The sequence below is a fragment of the Perognathus longimembris genome, chromosome 13 (genome assembly GCF_023159225.1).
Source record: "Perognathus longimembris pacificus isolate PPM17 chromosome 13, ASM2315922v1, whole genome shotgun sequence".
In the NCBI taxonomy this organism is placed as follows: Eukaryota; Metazoa; Chordata; class Mammalia; order Rodentia; family Heteromyidae; genus Perognathus; species Perognathus longimembris.
The window spans coordinates 48,517,670-48,536,279 of NC_063173.1; the positions used below are offsets into that span (position 1 = coordinate 48,517,670).

The window sequence follows — 18,610 nt, forward strand, 5'->3', positions numbered from 1 at the left end:
AAAGAATAAAAAGAAACTACAGCTAGTAAGCAAGCAGAAGGGAATCATGTCAGGGATCTAAAGGACAATGGAAAAACAGCTCAGAGAACTCAACGCCACAAGGAAAGCAATAAGGAAAACACCCGCAAGAGAAAGAAGTGGCTTTCTTCTCCTTTCCTTTTATTCAATGATGATTGACACATCTGGGCTCAATTTCCAGTTCTAGAGCTCATTACTCATCACACTGAGCAAGTCATTTACCTCCTGTGAGTGATGGTCTCTTTGACTATACAATGTGGGTAATTACACTCCACTTGTAAAGGTCTTTGAGATAATGCATATGAAAGTGCTACATGTAAGTGATGCATTTATCATTATCACAATTAGCTGAACCGGTTAATGTTAATCAAGTCCAGGTTGTGGCTCCTTTCTCATTGGACTAATTATCACCATCAGGTATAGATACTGCAGATCAGCAACTATAATCCTAAACTCAGGCAATCGTGTAGAAGTCATATATTATTCAAGACAAGACACTCTGGCCCATCCTCATATCTACTATACTAGGGAAAAGGGAAACTTAAGATTTCTTACAAAGTTTTTTTTTTTTTTTTTGGGGGGGGGGCGGTGGTTGGTGCTGGTCCTAGAGCTTGAACTCAAGACCTAGGCATTAGTGGTCCTCAGGCTTTTTTGCTCAAGGCTAGCCTCTGCCACTTGAGTCACAGCTCCACTTCTAGCTTTTGTTTAAATATATAAAAAATATATAATTTTATTGTTATCATTAAGTTGTTGAGCAAAAAAGCTAAGGAATATTACCCAGACCTTGCGTTCAAGCTCCAAGACCAGGACCAGGACCAAACAGAAAATTTAAAAAGTGGGCTGGGAATGCTGGCACTATGGCTCAAGTGGTAGAACACTGGCCTTGAGCAAAAGAGGCTCAGGAACAGTGCCTAGGCCTGAGTCCAAGCCCCAGGACTGGCCAAAAAAACCCAAATCTGTGGGCTGGGGATATGGCCTAGTGGCAAAAGTGCTTGCCTCGAATAGATGAAGCCCTGGGTTCGATTCCCCAGCACCACACATACAGAAAATGGCCAGAAGTGGGGCTGGGAATATGGCCTAGTGGCAAGAGTGCTTGCCTCCTACACATGAAGCTCTCGGTTCGATTCCCCAGCACCACATATATGGAAAACGGCCAGAAGGGGCGCTGTGGCTCAGGTAGCAGAGTGCTAGCCTTGAGCGGGAAGAAGCCAGGGATGGTGCTCAGGCCCTGAGTCCAAGGCCCAGGACTGGCCAAAAAAAAAAAAAGAAAAAAGAAAAAAGAAAATGGCCAGAAGTGGCACTGTGCCTCAAGTGGCAGAGTGCTAGCCCTGAGCAAAAAAAAAAAAAAAAAAAAAAAGGAAAGACAGGGACAGTGCTCAGGGACTGAGTCCAAGCTCCAGGACTGGCAGGAAGAAAAAAAAAAAAAAAAAAGGAAAAAAAACCCAAATCTGTGATTATACTGAAGATCAAAATAAGAAACATGAAAACAATTCCACCTAAGTATAAGATGCAAAAAGGGGCAATTCATATATGCAAAACATATTCACATAAACAGAAAACCTTTAACAGAGATTATCCTATGATTTTCAGGGCATTTTCTTCCATATTTGGTTCAAAGTTTGTGTTATTGGACATACAGGCATGAGCCATCCAACAGAAATACAGATGGTTGGAGGCACACATATTGGGAGAAACCATGCCTTTATCAATACCTTCATCCTTGAAGGAGTCCAACTCTCTGAGTCTGAACTACTGTATGTACAGAACACTCCATCAGCCTTGTGTTGTTTTTGTTTTGTTTTTGTCAGTCCTGGGGCTTGAACCTAGGGCCTGAGCACTGTCCCTGGCTTCTTTTTGCTCATGGTTAGCACTCTACCACTTGAGCCACAGCACCACTTCTGGATTTTTCTATATATGTGGTGCTGAGGAAACGAACCCAGGGCTTCATGTATACAAGGCAAGCAATCTACCACTAGGTCATATTCCCAGCCCTTCTATCAGCCTTGTGTGTTTGGCCCCAATCCTAGTTCCCTCTTTCATCAACTCCCGCCATGGCTGGGATGGTACTTACTACATCCATCTTCATCACTGTGGTCCCCACAGTCGTTATCTCCATCACATTGCCACTGGGCAGGGATGCAGGTACACTCGCCAAGGGCACTCACTGCACAAGTGAAATGGCTCCGACCACAAGCACACTCAGGGCTGCTGGCTAGGCCTGGGCAGAGGGAAAAGAAACCAAGAAGGAGTCAGCTCCCACTCAACCAATGCCCATTCCAGGGCAATGAGCTGTTGCAACCAACACTGTCACCCAAGGAGCCATGTGACACTTCAAGAATGTAATGGTGCCCTCTCACTGCCTCCCAGGTAGAAATGGTCCAAAAGATAGCCTCAAATTTTTTGCTCACAGGCAGTCTGGGCACCCCTGTCATGACAGAAGTTTTTACATAGGCTTAGAGAAAAATAGTAGCATCTAGCAACAGAGGGGAGATGCTGACAGGTCTCCCTATGTTTCTCTCTAAAACTAGGTTGAGATATGGATACCCCTTTCTCTATCTTCATCTAGCTAGGGAAGACAAGAAATTGTGGATTAAAATGCTACAGCCATCTGGGTCACCAGCAGGTGACTCATGCCTGCAATCCTAGCTATTCAGGAGGCTGAGATCTGAGGATTATGGGTTGAAGCCATCCCAGGCAAGAAAGTCCTTGAGACTCTTATCTCCAATTGGAGCCATCAGAAAACTGGAAGTGGAGCTGTGGCTCAAAGTGGTAGAGCACTAGCCTTGAGCAGAAAAGCTCAAGGACAGCACCCATGCCCAAAGTTCAAGCCCTATGACTGACAAGAACAAATGCTGGAGCCTCTTAGGGTTAAGGAATCCACATGGGGGTAAGAAGCTGGAAGGGGAAGAGACTGAAGAGTAAGTGGGCCCAGCCAGGGCCTTCCTGTGGGACAGGAGGCAGCCTAGAGGAAGGCTGGCAGACAGCCCTTCCCCCAGCTTCAGCAGCATGCAGCTGAGCTTCCCTATTGAGCATCAAGCTATCTGCCTGGCCAAGTCCCATGACTGGCTGCTGTGCCCCCTCCCCAGCGTGCCCAGCAGGATGCCCTGTGGATGGCGTGTGAATGGCTCAGTGCCCCTGCTCCAGCCTCAGCTGGAACAAAGGGTTCTGCCAGGGTCACTCTCCCATTCATCTAACCCGCTGGGCTGCTGCAGCTGGGGGAAAGAGAGGGCCAAGATCATGGCTCATATCTCCCCCTTGCTTTCTTGTCCTCTTGGGCTGGGCTGCAACATCAGGCTGGGCTGCAACAGGAAAGGACTTAGTTCTCAATTAGTGCTTGCCTTGCAATAAGTGAAGCCCTCGGTTTGATTCCTCAGTAGCACGTAAACAGAAAAAGGCAGAAGTGGCTCTGTGGCCCAAGTGGTAGAGTGCTAGCCTTGAGCAAAAAGAAGCTTAGGGACAGTGCTCGGATAGAGCTCAAGCCCCAGGACTGGCATAAACAAACAAATTAATTAAATAGATTGCCACTCTTCTTCCTTTACTGTTACCTGTCCCAGCTGCTCCCTTGATCACTCATCCTTGCCTCCCATCATATGGCTAGAATTTAGCACCCCAGAATGAATGCAAGGAGAGAAGCTCACACCTCTAAAGGTAAGTGTGATTAGCATAAAGCAGAGCTCCTTAGCCAGTGGTGGATGGATGGATGACTAGTCCTTGGCATCTGTGAGTCCCTGAAGCAATAGGCAACAATATCTGGGGTGAGGGACCATAGAAGCCCATTAAATTCTCAATTAAGCTATGGCCTTCCCCTCCCCCATACTCAGGGAACCAGTTCCTTAGAAAAGATGCAAGATTTCCATTTGGGAGGTACAGCATCTCTGCACACCTTACAGGAAGGCCTTAAGACAATGCAAGCTCATTGCTCCTGTCTCTGCAAGTGCAGGCCAAGGACGTCTTCCTTAGGAAAGGCACCAAAGACACCACCAAAGGCACCAGCTGTGCCAGCTCCAGCTCCTTCCTTTCTAGACTGTTGCTGGAGCTCTGAAAAGGGTTGGGAATGCCTGTCAGAACCTGGATGACAGAGCTGGCTCAGCTCACCCTTTTTAGGACCCATCTCAGATCCAACAGCAAAGCAGTTCATGCCATCAGGCTCCCTAATACACAGACCTCTTGCTATGGAGGCCGGAGAAAAGGGTAAGGCTAAGTCAGTTGGTCTCAGCTGGGGCTGATTTTGCCTTTTAGCAGCAGTCAGCAGTGTTCAGTGGCATTTTGGTTGTCATGACTGGTGGTGCTACTGCTAGACATTCTAGAGTGCATAGGACAGCCTCTCCTTCCCCACCTCCATCTCCTCAATTAGTTGGCTGCAAATGTCAAGAGTTGAGAAACATTTGCCACATACAACAAGGAGTGAAGATGTGTCTGAAGGAAATTCCAGATAAAAGGCACTTGGAGTCAATTTCATACCTGTAATCCTAGCTACTCAAGAGGCTGAGATCTAAGGATCAGGATTTAAAGCCAGCCAGAGCAGAAAAGTGAGACTTATCTCCTATTAACCACTAGAAAATCAGAAATAGAGCTGTGGTTCTAAGTGGTAGAGCACTAGCCTTGAGCAAAGAAACTCAGGGACAGTGTCCAGGTCCTGAGTTGAAGATCCAGGACTGGCACGTGCACGCACACACACACACACACACACGCACACACACACAACCAACTTAGCGATGGCACAGGTAGCTCACGTCTATAATGCTGACTACTCTGGAGACTTAGATCTGAAGATCCCAGTCCAAAACCAATTTTGGCAGACAACCCAAGAGACTTATCTCCAATTAACCACCAAAAAGCCGGAAATTGAGGTGTTATTCAAGTAAAGCTCCAGCATGAGCCAAAAAAGCCAGCAAGAAAGGGAGGCCCAGGGTACTAGCATAAAAAAAGAAAAACAACTAAGACAGAGAAGGGAGGAAACAGAGGTGGGAAGAAAGCACTGGATCTGGAGCAGAGTGACCTGGTTCTAGCTGCCACTTAAAAGCCACGTAGCTCCTTACACCTAGTTTCCTCAGTTTTGTACTTAAAAAGTGAAGCACTACCAGGAGCTGGTGGCTCATACCTGTAATCCCAGCTACTCAAGAGGCTAAGCTCTGAGGATCATGGTTCAAAGCCAGCCAGAATAGGAAATCCTGTTAGACTCTCATCTCCAATTAACCATCTAAAGCCATAAGTGGAGCTATGGCTCAAGAGGTACAGTGCTAGCCTTGAGCAAAAAGAGCTCAGAGCCAGTACCCAGACCCTGAGTTCAAAACCCTAAGACTGGCACAAAAAAAATTTTTTAAAGCATTGGACAAGAAAATAAAGGTGCTAGAAACCAACCTTGTGCCAGGACACACTGAAGATGCTTAGTGAATAGAGAATGGGGGTGTGGGAACTAATCTTTTCCAAAAGGCTTAATTTGGGGAAATCTGAGTACCAGGATGGGAAGAGCCAGATCAACAGTATCCTGCTGCTAAACAAGAGAAGGCAGAGAACAGCTCTTGCATTCCAGGACCCCACTCCCGCCTCTGCTGAGTGATAACAGAAGTCCTGATTTCCTGGTGCAGATTTCAGGAACAAAGCATTTCACCGGGTAGGCATCAAGTTAGTTGCAGGTGGCTGGAAAGTCACCACTTCCTGCATGTCAGAGAAACATCTGAAGTCAACGCTGCAGTGAATGAAGGTCAGGCAGCCAGCATCCAGGCAAACTCTTGACTCAAGCATTCAAACAGGAAGTAGACACTTTATACTCCAAGAAGGCCAGCTTTTCTGGACAACTGCTGCCCCTCTGGGGACCCTCAGAGGTAGAATTTTGCCTTTTCACTCAAATCTTGGCAGCTTTTAGCCCTTTTAAAGTAACAGAATGGTAAATGAAGAGAGGAAACAAATGACTGCGGGTGGCAAAACTGCAGCGTTCATTTTAAGAATGTGGAATTAGAATAGTCTGCTGTACTTCTAGTCTGGAAAGTGGTTTTCCAGCCACACACTGCAGCTCTCCTAACCCCTAGGAGCTTGAGCAGTAAGCCCTTTTACCTAATGCAATTCAAGTCATCAACATTGAGGGGTACATGTTAATATGTTCTTAGAACCCTTTTGGGAGGTAGCCCAAATCACACTATTTACATCTCATCTCCCTCATTCCAGTCATGTTAGTAATCTCTCAGTACTTTCTTTCAACAGAATGAAAGGAAAAAATGCTCATCTGGTGTATAAGATAGACAACCCTATTACACAATAGATAGGAGATGGCATAGATTCAGGACCCTGAGGGGCTAAGGTTTAAATTTCGGCATTAATTAATTCTACAACTTTGAGCAAGGTTGCTAATACTTCTAAGCCTTAGTTTGTTCTTCTATAAGAATGGGACTGCTGTTCCCCCAAAGGATTCTGGGAAGTAATTCATGCTTAGCACAGGGCTAGCACAACAGCAGTTTCATAATAATACAACTATATCTACTGAGTACCTAGCAGGTAGCCTCTAAGTACTTCTCTAAGTACTTTTCATATGCTACATCAATGAATGCGCTCTATAACCCTCAAGAGGTGACTCAGTTACTGAAATAGTCACTTTAAATGGAGAAAAATGAGAAAGTTAACGTTTAAGTGCATAGATTTGTCACCCAAGTACTAAAGGTTGGGGCTAGTACTTATTTCAGGGAGGGTGGGCATATTGCTTCCCTCCGAATAAATGATGTTATTGGAAGAATCTCCAAAACCTCAAGTTTGAGAGAGAGAGAGGGAGGGAGAGAAAGAGGGAGAGAGAGAGAGAGAGAGAGAGAGAGAGAGAGAGAGAGAGAGAGAAATGTCAGCTTGTAGGTCTCTCCCTGAAGGCATCTCCATTAGCAAATGGGCAGTGAGTTTATGGGTCTCAAAACAATGACTTCTCTTTCAGGTTCCAGCTAAGGTAAAGACCAATTTCCTTTGCCCTCAGGTGAAGTAGTAAAGCAGGGGAAGTCTGGTCTTACCCCTTTTGAAGCTTTTGAACTATGTTCCATGGGTCCAGGAAGAAACAAGGATTTTGACAACAAATAATTACATGTCACAGTTCCTCTTTACAGTTGGCAAGCTACCTTGGCATAGGCACTTGCAGTCTCATTTAATCATTACAATAACTGAGCAGTTCCTGTGGTGCCAATTGAAATAGGTAATGTCCCCAGCTTTGACCATGGTCCGTCAAGTGTGATGCACACAGGGGAACTAGGAAGGAAACCTCATTCTGACCCTTAGACCAAGCGTTCTGCTCGGTGATCTCAGAAGCCACACTTCCAATATACTTGGCAGGTCACATGAATGCACTCTCATTGAAAGGGACATCATGGAGCAGGACAACACCAACAAAACTGAATTGCGTGACCATATGGGAATGTGATAGTGAGCATCATATAAAAGATACCCAGAGCCTGGTGAGTGGTGAGTGCTAAACAGAGCCATTGTGTGAAAGAGCATAGCCTGTAGCAATACAAAAAAAAAGGGGGGGGGGGCAAGCTGCTGGCACAAGAGGCAAGGAAGTAAACTCTTTCCTGATACCTGCATGCACAAGTAAGTCCCAGGCCCAATTGGAAGCCCCTGCTCTGTACCCAGAGGCCCTTTGTGTTGTTCACTTACTAGAGTTAAACTTCTTGGTATTTGTAATTGTGTGATATTCACAGTGTATGTCCAATGTTTGGGATGTACTCAATGTTGGATGCAAGTCTGTTAGATGGATGGATGAGTGATATATTCCTCTTGCATCTTGTAAGAGTGGAGGTGAAGGAGGAAAGACACTTAAAAGTATCAGAGGGGCTGGGAATGTGGCTTAGTGGTAGAGTGCTTGCCTAACACGCCTGAAGCTCTGGGTTTGATCCCTCAGCACCACATAAACAGAAAAAGCCAGAAATGACTCAAAAGGTAGAGTGCTAGCCTTGAGCAAAAGAAGCTCAGAAAGTGTGTCCAGACCCTGAATTGAAGTCCTGGGACTCGGGGGAGAAAAGCCTCATGGGATTTTCCTGTCCAGACTGGCTTTGAACCACAATCCTTAGATCTTAGCCTCCAGAGTAGTTAAGATTATAGGTGTGAGCCATCGGCTATCTATGGTCTTTTTTATTCCTCTCCTTTCTAGTGGCCAGTATTGCTACATTCCTGTCATACAGATGGGAAACTGAGGCAGTTGAACCCAGAGCCTAAAATGGGAACCTCCCAATCCATACTGCCTCTCAGAACAGACTCTTTTAATCTCCACCTCTGAAGGCTGGAAAAATCTACCTCACTTCCATTTTTGGTCATCTTTTTAGGGTATCCCAATGCATATAGAAATTGTTTTTAAGCACTTTTTGTCCCAGAGAGGCTTTAAAAAGTTCCCAGAAAATGTGGTTTGTTACTCCCTGAAGCCACGTGTTGCCGGGTGGACCTTGTTCTGAGATGTACAGAAGAAGAATGCTATTTTGAGCAGCCCTTGTCAGAGCACAGCCATGCTCAAACCCTGTTGGATTTGTGAAATCCACCAACAGTTTCTGTTAGGGTAATTTTGAGGACTTGTATAGGGACAGCCTCATATTATAGCTGCAGTGTTATATCAAGAGATACGATGAAATCAGATAAAGACAGTAAAGTTAATAACAGCATTAGCAATAGAATGTTTACTATGAACCTGACACATTATTTAATTTAAATCTCCAAGCAACATATGACATAGGCCAGCACTGCCTGCTCCCCTCCAAAAAAAAAAGGAGAGCAAGAAAGAACAAACTTCACTGTAGGGCTGGGGATATGGTCTAGTGGCAAGAGTGCTTGCCTCGTATACATGAAGCCCTGGGTTTGATTCCCCAGCACCACATACATAGAAAATGGCCAGAGGTGGCGCTGTGGCTCAAGTGGTAGAGTGCTAGCCTTGAGCAAAAAGAAGCCAGGGACAGTGCTCAGACCCTGAGTCCAAGCCCAGGACTGGCCAAATAACAAAAAACAAAAACAAAAACAAAAAACAACTTCACCGTATACAAATGGAAAAAGTGGAAAAAGATCCAAGCATAGTGGCACAAACCTGTAATCCCAAACTCAAGAGGCATATCAGAAGGAAGGAGGATCTCAATTTGAAGCCAACATGGACTATGTAGATATGGAGTTCTAGGCTAGCCTGAATCACATAGTGAGACCTGTTTTAAATAAACAAATAAAAAAGAGCAGCAGCAATAGAGAGCTGAAATTGCTGGGACCAGAAATTATGTGTCTGATATGTCCCTTTTCAGAGGGTCCACTAAGATCAGAGATATTTTAAAGAGTAAATATATATACTAAATGTTTTAGTGCTAGAGACAGCAAAACTCTCATTAAAAAAAAAAAGTAACTGCCCCAAAGCACATTTGTATCTTTCAGATGCTATGTCTCAGTTTATGGAGGGAAAAACTGAAAAAGGCCACCAGAGAAGATTACTCCCAGAAAAACAGAAATTCTCATTTAAGGAAGGCACATTTTAACATTTTAGAGCCTTTCTGTTTTACTGCCTTCTCTGAGCCAGTAGTTAGAAAATTCTTACTTAAATGGTATGGAGAAGGTAGAAAGAGGAGGGAGACCCCATGTATTTGAGAGATCTGCCATTACCATTTGGTTTTTGTAAGAAGGCTGTAATCAGCTGGGTGCTGGTGGCCCACACTTGTAATCTTAGATACTCAAGAGGCTGAGAATCACAGTTCAAAGCCAGCTGGGGCAGAAAAGTCCATGAGATTCTTATCTCCAATTAACCAGCAAAAACTTGGAAGTGGAGATGCGACTCAAGTAATAGAGTGCCAGACTTGAGAAAGGGGGTGGGAAAAAAAGCTAAGGGACAGCACCTAAGTCCTAAGTTCAAGCCCCAGTATGTTGGCACAGAAAAGACAGAAAGAGCTGGACATTGATGGCTTATGCCTGTAATCCTTCATGAGGCTGAGATCTGAGGATGGCAGTTCATAGCCAGCCCAGATAGGAAACTCCTAGAGTCTCATCTCCAATTAACCAGCAAAAAGCCGGAAGTGGAGCTGTAGCTCAAAGTGGTAGAAGGCCGGTTTTGAGCAAAAGAGCTTAGGGACAGCACCCCAGACCCTGAGTTCAAACCCCATGGCAGACAAAAAAAAGAAAAGAAAGGAAGAAAGAAAGGGAGGGAGGGAGGAAGGGAGAGAGGGAAAGAAAAATAGAAAACTGTGATCAACCCAACTGAGAAACTGTCCCTTGTCCTCACCCATGTCCACTAAGTGGTGGCAGTAGAGCACTCAGGCTGGGGCCACAGGAAGGAACACCAAGGACACAACAACCAATTAGACTCTCTACCCCCCACCCCTGCAGGCTTGTCAGGAGAGCTGAGTTGACAGAGACACCTACAAACTGCTAAGATTCTTTATTACACACTAATCAGGTGTCTCTCACAAAGGTCTAATCTCTACCTGTCTGGCCTTCCCTATACTAGACAAGGGGAGGGTCCCTCTCCCTCCCACAAAAAATGCCACTGACTGGAGCCAGGAGCTTCCAGACTCCAGGAAAACCTCCGGTGATAAATTATGCAGCAGCACCTTTGTGTCCCAGCCTCTCAGCCAGATGGGAGGTTTGCTCCCAGTCTTTTGTTTCCAGCTTGGCTCACAGCTCAGATCCTGGGCTCAGCCCAGAGGTGAAGGGGAGCTCCCCTAGGCCAAGTCAGGGCTTGTAAGCAAGTCTCAGCCAGGCTTTCCCCAGCTGGGTCTCTGGCAGGGCCCCTCCTTCCTCCCTCTCACCTGAATGGTAGGGGGGGATGGAGGGAGAGACTCTGAAAGTCCCATTATGCATAGGGAAGCGGGACATCAGAGAGTGCTGACAATCCACTCATCTGTGAGCATGAACAAGAATGCCTACGTGCAATGAAAGAATGGAGTCTGCTCCGATGGGCCTAAGAGGTGCCCAAGGGCACCCACAATGTTTGCTTCTTGCTAAATCAAGAACACAGGACAAAAAAATAGACTCATGCGATCGCCAGGAAGCTAGAGAATCGGCTCCTTTTGAACGGCTGCTCTGGGTTACGGTCAACTTTCCACAGCTCCCAGAAACATCACATCACTGGCACCAACTTAAAAAGAAGAAACAAAGAGACAACAGGGGTCAAACTTTGGGGTGGAGAAGCTGGGGGTTTGGGGGGAGGGTGTGTGTGTGTGAGAAGGCTAGAGTCTGGAGCTGAAGTCCTGCATCAATTATTTCTATACACTGACAGGACTCCTGATTGAAGACAGTAGTTGTGAAGGGAGAAGGCTCTGAACAGCCCAGCCCCCAAATTGAGGCAATTACTACCTTATGGGGCCTGACTACTCTCTCAGGTCAGTGGGAGGGAGAGTTGGAATTCTAAACTGTCCCAGCTATAACAGACATCAGCTAGCACCTCTCACCTCGGGGTCACAGCAGTCTTAGGGTGAGAGATTGCAGGGCATCAGTGACCATTCAACTGGCAGAAGAAAGCTCCACCTCCCAGACTTCTCAGGAGAACACGGACAAAGTGCTCCTAGACTCACATGATAGCAAAAAACCTCTTTAAAAAGAAGAGAAAAGAAAAAGTGCTAGAAAATGGGGACAGGCAGTTATGTTTAGGCTTCCTGAGGTTTACAGGGGGGCAAGGAGCAAGATAGTTCAAACAGAAAAGAAAAAAATAAAAAGGCTGAAATGGATGAATGAAGAACCAAGCCTCATCTGGACTGTAATCAGGCCTGTAATTCTAGGTACTAGCCTGCAATCCTAGCTACTCAGGAGGTTAAGAGCTGAGGACCAATCACAGTTTGAAGCTAGCCTGGGTGGAAAAGTCCATAAGGCCCCATCTCAAAAATAACTAGCAAAAAAGCAGGACTGGAACTGGAGGCATGACTCAAGTGGTAGAGCACCAGTTGTGAGAAAAAGTCAAGTAAGAGCATGAAGCCCTGAGTTCAAGTAGCAGCATCAAAAAAAAAAAAGTAACCCTTCATTTTAGCACATTGTAATTATTTGTTTGCCTGGTTTCCCATATTCCCAAGGCAAGAGCAGTCTGTGATCCATTTATGCAACATGGCTAATGAGCAGTTAAGTGTCAACGGAGAGCTATAGTAAGAATATAGTTAATTGTCAGGCTCTGTGCTAAATAGTTTAAACGTAACTATTATCTCATTTTTTTCCACAGCCTTCATAGGTGGAGATTCATTATGACTCCCCTCCCCTGACCCACATCATTTCCGGATAAGGAACCTGGAAGTCTGGTGAGAGTCAGTGGTTTATGCTGGATCACCAAGAAGTGTCAATGCCAAGATTCAAACCCAGGTCTGCCTGCATTTCATTACTGAGCTGTGTGAGTAATGATTGGTGTTTGACAAATGAGTGCTTGCTGAATGAATGAACACCTGCACAGGTGCAGAGCCCAGCTTGGGGAATGCTCATGAGAGTACTGGGAGAAAAGGCCTGGTCCTGCCAGCTCTAAGCTACATGGAAAACAGCAAGCATAGGCAACCACTAAAGCTATTTATAGGGTAAAAGTCAGGCTCTGCCACTCAACCAGTCAGCACCTAGTCTTCCTTGGGACACTGAATCCCACCAGACTGAGAAAGGGGAAAAGGCTTCTCCTGTTCAAGATGAAAGGGCAAACAGGACACACTGTGAGACTCAGATGCCCCATGCCCAGGAGACTATGACCAAATGTGGCTACACTGAGTCAGAGAATACAAAGAATGGTGGCTGGACCAGGCTAACAGACATAGATAATAGAGAACATAGAACTACAAACATGAGATATACTACTCATAAGAGACAGACACCCTACTTCTTAAGTAATCCCTGAAAAAAATTCAGTTCTATTTCAAGAATTCCCTATTATTCACATTTTCCTTTAAAGAAGCAGCAGCATAACCAATCCCTCCCATCTTCCTTCCTCTTTGGGATCAAGACTAAAGTTGAAGGCATTAAAAGAGGGAGGAAAGAGCTATAAAACACTTTGTCCTCTGTGACCTGGTGTTCTTTACTGGACCATACGATGAATATGTCCAACGTGCTCTGGGTCAGACATAGCCAGACTTTATCCCCTTGCACCTGTCATTCTTAATACTGTGTGCCAGTCCCAAAGATGTTATCTGATATCCAACTGGGGACAGAAGAGGAAATCCAAAATCAGTGGTAAGCCAAGCATCTTTCACAAGTGCAAGCTATCAGGGACAAGGTCACACAAATACCAGGACAACCATCACAACAGCCAGCGCCAAGGGAGACCAGTTTCAGTTCAACCCTTCTGCACTCATCCTTACAAACATCTTTTTCTTGCTTTCTTAAAAAAAAAATGGTAAAGGTTCCTGAGTAGAAATTACACACACACACACACACACACACACACACACACACACACACAATGTACCTGGAAGAACCCTCCAGAACAACACAGTTTCCATTATTCCAATATCCATAACCCTCAGGATGAAAGTAATTATGGCTATTAAGTTTCCTTCCCAAATCTTTTAAGGGTGGGGTTTTATGTAGGCTGGAATTAAACTTAGAAGCTATAGGAAAAGCCCTATGGACTAGCAGAACCCAAATAAACACCTTAAACTTTAGTGTCTTGAATTCACTCCTAGCATAAGTCAAGTCTGTCTAAGTAATCTATAACCACAAGTACAGAACTACAGTCTCTCTGCACCCCTGGAACTTAGTGTCAGGGATCCTCATGGTAGTATTTTTGGTGTGGATTCCAGGCTCTGCAACTGCTCAGTCACACCGTGAATCTGTCCTTTCCACCTCTCCAAGGATAGCTCAGAAATCAAGCCAAGCAAAGTGCACATCTCCCTGCCCTGTGTGCACAGAAAGTCTCCAAGCGCATTAGTTTCTTATATTTAACTTTTTTCCATGAATAAAAGAACTCAGAGGAGTCACCAAGTACCCCCCTTCCATCCTTTTTCTGTGAAGCATTAAAAATCCACAATTTTCTATCTCCATTCTTCCAGCCTCCCCCCTTCTCCATCCTGAGTCTATGTGAATGTAATATATGCAGTTTTGACAGCTCTGGAGCAGTAAAAATTCTCTTGGCTGAGGCTCAGCCCGGAACCTTCCAGCTCCCCCTTCCCTAGGGCAGAAGGCGACAATCTCCACTCTGGCTTTGTTGGTATCCGTTTTAGCATTTTTTTTTCCCTTTCCTTTCCCCCAGTGCTTTGCCATTTCCCTTGATCTTTTTCAAAACTTCCTCCAGGGGGCCAAGAGGAAAGTTCCATCCCCTTCCCTTACAGACTGAAAGAAAGGGGAGGGGGAGGAGAACCCCCCCAAAAAAGCATAGCTGTCCCTTTAAGGGGCCCATGTGGTGGGAAGAACAGCTACATTCCTACCCCAGTAGGGCCGCTGTCCCAACACGCCGAAGAGGCCACAAATAACCTGGGGGGGGGGGGGGAGCAGAGATCGAAGAGGAACGAAGAGGAACGTGGGTCGGCCAGGCTACTACTTGGAAAACGCCATGGGGACGGAGAAGGGGGGGAGGACCCATGGATAAATAACAGACAGGAGAACAGGGTTTGGGATTCAGGAGCTAAAACAAATCTTATTTAAGGGGGGAAAAATGTGCCCAGACGACACCACCACATCTTGCCAGGCAAGTTCCGAAATCTGCAGTTTCCACACGAGCTCCTCTAGGTTAGCGAAAAACCCTGTGGCTCGCCAGGGTTTGCGCAGACCCCTTCCATTCTGAACACCGCCACCCGCCCCCCATCCGCGCGGCAAGGAGATGAAGAAATCCAGAGTACCCACACACACACACACACACACACACACACACACACACACACACACACGTGTGGAAAAGTGGTAGGTGAGAGAATAAGGGCTGGGGTTCAAAGACCAATCTTTGATCGTTGGGAAGGGGGGGGCGCGGATTTAAGGGAGGTGGCTGCTAAAGTCAACGGGGGTGCAACCCACGATCGGCGACTGCGGAGAAGGGGCAGATCCCGTTGGAGCTTTCATCACACACAACAGTTGCGTCTGGGCACCGAACACGTTATTAATAAGGAGCAGATGAAGCATCAGCCCCCACTGCCATCAGCCCGGCTCCTGCCCGCCGCCCTCCCGGCCCAGGCCTCACCGCGCCGGGGGGCCCCCAGGCTGCCTTCGGAAACCCAGCAATCTCCGTCCTCCCTCCCACCCCTCCTGCCCCCTATTCTGGCCAGGATTGATCGGCACGAGCTACTCCCAGCCGTTTCTTCCCCAAGTCCCCCCCCCCCCCAACACTTTTTCCAGCCTTGACCAGCCCCCCACCCCCAACACACACCTCACCCCTCCCCTGGGGAGGATCCGGGGGCAGGAAGCTGATTGGCCGCAGCCAGGAGAGGGAACCCAAAACACCACAGAGGACGCGCCGCCGCCGCGAGTCACCGGTGCCCCGAGACCCTCGGTGAGGGCCAGGTGGAGTGCGCGGAATTGTTCTCCGAGTAGAGGAATCCGGTGCTCAAGTGCTCAGATTCCCGGGGGTGGGGGGGTGGGGTGTGAGGCGATGGGGCGGGTTGGGGGGCTGCCCGCGATCTACCCGAGACCCCCCACCTCAGTCCCTAGAATATCTGCATGTACGATCCTGCTCGCCGCCTCCCTTTCTTTGCACACATGCCATCTGCACCGAGGATTCAGACTCGGTCTTAACCTGAAAGGCAAGAAGCCCCCCCAGCTCTTAAAGAGAAGCAAGGCGGGGGGGGGGGGGCGAGTTCGCGCGCCCTGGGATCTCACCCAGCCCGGACCAGATCGAAGCCCGGGTGGATTCCTACCCCACCGTCTCCTCCCGCACTTGAGAGGGGCTGGGGCTGGGGGGGGGGGCGGCTTCCAGTCCCCCCCACCCCCCACACACACTCCCCAGCACGCTCTTTCAGGACTCTGGCTTGCAGAGAGCTCGAGGAGGGTCTCAGGCCCCAGCCTGCGTCCTCCGGCTCCCGGGGAAGCGGACCCCGCAGCGACCGGACCCAGGGACAAACTTTCCCGGTGGGCCGGTGGGCGCGGGCGCGGCGACGCCGCTTACCGTGTGCGCAGAGCAGGGCGCCCAGCAGCAGCCGCAGCAGCGCGCCCCACCGCCGCCTCATGGTGCCTCGGCCGCCGCCGGCGTTCCCTGCCGGCCGGGGGTCCCGCCGGCTCCCGCGGGACGGCGAGGTGCCGGGAGTCAGCCGAGGGTCCCCGGTGAGGGGAAACGTCCCGGGTCCACCGCGCCCGGTGCGCCCCGCGAGTCGCCCTCCGGACGCCGCTGCCTCCAGTGTTGCCACAGCTCAAGCTGCCCCGCCAGGGGACCGGGAGAAGGGGGTGTCCCGGGCCCGGCCGCCCCGCCCCCCGCGCCGCGGCCCCCGCCACCGCCACTGCGCCTGGCCCCGCCCCCCAGCTCCGGCCCGGCCCCTTCCCGCCCTCCGCCCCCGCCCCCCCCCAATGCTGGGGACCCCATCCGCCCGCGCCTCCAGAGACGGCCAGACTCTTCCCTAGGCCGCCCCCACATGCCCAGCCTTGGAGAGAGACCCCTCTCTCTGTCCCCATAGCTACCACTCCAGTGTCCCTCACTTTAAAAGTAAATGATCCTAGCGACGAACTCTCAGCGCTGGTTTGTGCTAACCGTAAGCCAAGGGGAGCATCCGTGCTGACCCGAGTCGCCTGGACGTGACCTGGAGCCCCCGCCCCCCCGCCCCCAGGCCCCAAGTCCAGACTTTATTGACGTCCCAGAATATGCAAGGCTTGCTAATGCATAATCCTCTGGGTCTTTATTGACATCAAACAAGGGACATCAGGGGGCCTGCGGTGCTGTATCTTAACTAGCAGTTCTCACTGTCAAAATTCCTTCTCTGAGATTTTTTTTTCTTGTTCTTGACACCCCCTCCCGCCTCCCTTGTCTAGGGAGTGTTGTTCTTGGGCTAAATAATTCCGTGACCTCCCCTTTTCATTTACTCATTTCCTGAAGTGGTTGTCTGGGTCCTGTCGCCCAAGCTCAGGCGTCCAAATTTGGCCCAGACAAACTTAGTTCCTCCTCACCCTGTCTTTGTAAATCAGCTTTGTTAGCTTCTTCACCTTCTTTGACTTTCTGATCCCGGCAAGGAAGGGAGGGAGGTAAGGAAATTAGCCAGTATTTGAAGTTGCACTCCCCCAAAACCTCGCTCGGCCTCCTTCCAGTTTCCGTCTGCAGGGCCCTCGCTCAATATTTAAAGTTGGGGACACTACATAAAATTGTAAATTCCACACTAGTCTTAGCTTTGTGGCCTACCCTTCTCCCCAACTGGTATGAATGATACTTTAACCACCTTCCATTTTTCTAGGTCGGATTTTGTTTTGTTACTTTTTCTCGTCTCCAACTTTCTTAGAGTCTGGGATATTACTTTCTCCTCCACGTTGATGTGCCAAGATTTTTTGGCTTTGGGTCATCTGTGGATTTTGCTAAATCTCTTTCCTTTCACCAGTTATAGAGCCGGGAAGACCCATGTGCCCCAAGTTAGCTGAGGGGAAGGCAGTTTGGTATAATGCAAAGTGGGTATTAGGCTATTTCTCTAAATGGCTAGGTTGACATTTCATCCTTGTTTGTTTTTAAGGCTTTCAGTTCGAATTACCATCTTTGACCAAAGTTAACATGAACTGTACTTTGAGACAGCTACAACAACTGAAAAATGTGATGTGAACGCTTTCTTAGTACTTCTCCATGCTGTTTTGCCTGAAATTTTCAATCGGATGCAATGTGGTTGAAATAGCATCACCATGGTAACTAATACAGGCATTTTGGGTTGTAGTTCATCTTTCTGACTGAAGGGGGCAGTAGAGCTAGATTAGGTTTATGTGATCTCAAGTGCATAGGGAAGACAGTCCATATCTGTCTGGCCTACACTAGTCTCTTTACTCTAAAATCTAAGGAGAAAAACGTGCAAAGTAGAGGCTGATTCTCTAGCTCCCCATCTCCTTTCCAATGCAGTTCTTGCTTGGTGCCAGGGTTTCAGTATCTATTGCTTATAAAGACTTGCTTTCAATCCTGTTGAGAAAGTCCTTGTGATTCTGAAGATCATATTCTTTTCTAAATGAAAACTAGGGACATGTGGTATAAAAAGTACAGCCAGGCACTGGGCTGGTGGCTCACTCTTGTAATCCTAGCTACTCAGGTGGCTAAGATCTGAGGATCGCCGTTCAAAGCCAGCCGGAGCAGGAAATCTGTGAGATGTATCTCTAATTAATCACCAGAAAAGCAGAAGTGGCACTGTGGCTCAAAGTGGTAGAGCAGTAGCTTTGAGAAAAAAGAGCTCAGGGACAGTGCCCAAGCCTTGAGTCCAAGCCCCACACAAACAAAAAAAAAAGTATATATATTTTTTAAATTCCAAGACATGCTATCTACATACTTTCACTGTCAAGGGATTAAAAATTATAAAGTTTCCACTCTGTATGCAAAGGACAGGTTCTTTTCCAGAGGCATGATTTGTGTTGTTTTTCTGGGATTGGAAAGGAAGGGGGAGGCTGGCTGTGTCTGACTCAACTAGAGAGTCCACATTTTCTCTGTGCATCCTGAATCCTCCATCCTTCAGCACAGCTCTGGTGCCCAGCGCCATCCCTGGCTGTGAGTCACTGGGAATATCAATGGGTAGAAACTAACTTGCATGCATAGTCCCTGCTTGGGTCACCCCCT

At 47.8% G+C, this 18,610-nt stretch overlaps 1 protein-coding gene across 2 annotated transcripts in view; it reads right to left on the reverse strand.

Moving 5' to 3' along the window:
- Nucleotides 1-16,092, reverse strand: part of Lrp4 (LDL receptor related protein 4) — a 58,325-nt gene extending 42,233 nt beyond the window's left edge. The window contains exons 1-2 of one of the 2 annotated variants that reach the window (XR_007213068.1): nucleotides 15,995-16,092; nucleotides 2,090-2,236 (exon numbers count right to left, since the gene is read on the reverse strand). Coding sequence is in view for 1 of the 2 variants with exons in the window: in XM_048361487.1 (XP_048217444.1) it covers nucleotide 2,090 (1 nt within the window). In the remaining variant the exon portion in view is untranslated. Of the gene's footprint in view, nucleotides 1-2,089; nucleotides 2,587-15,994 lie in introns of those variants that run through there. The other variant, XM_048361487.1, reaches the window with a different exon arrangement.
- Between the last annotated feature and the right edge of the window lie 2,518 nt (nucleotides 16,093-18,610).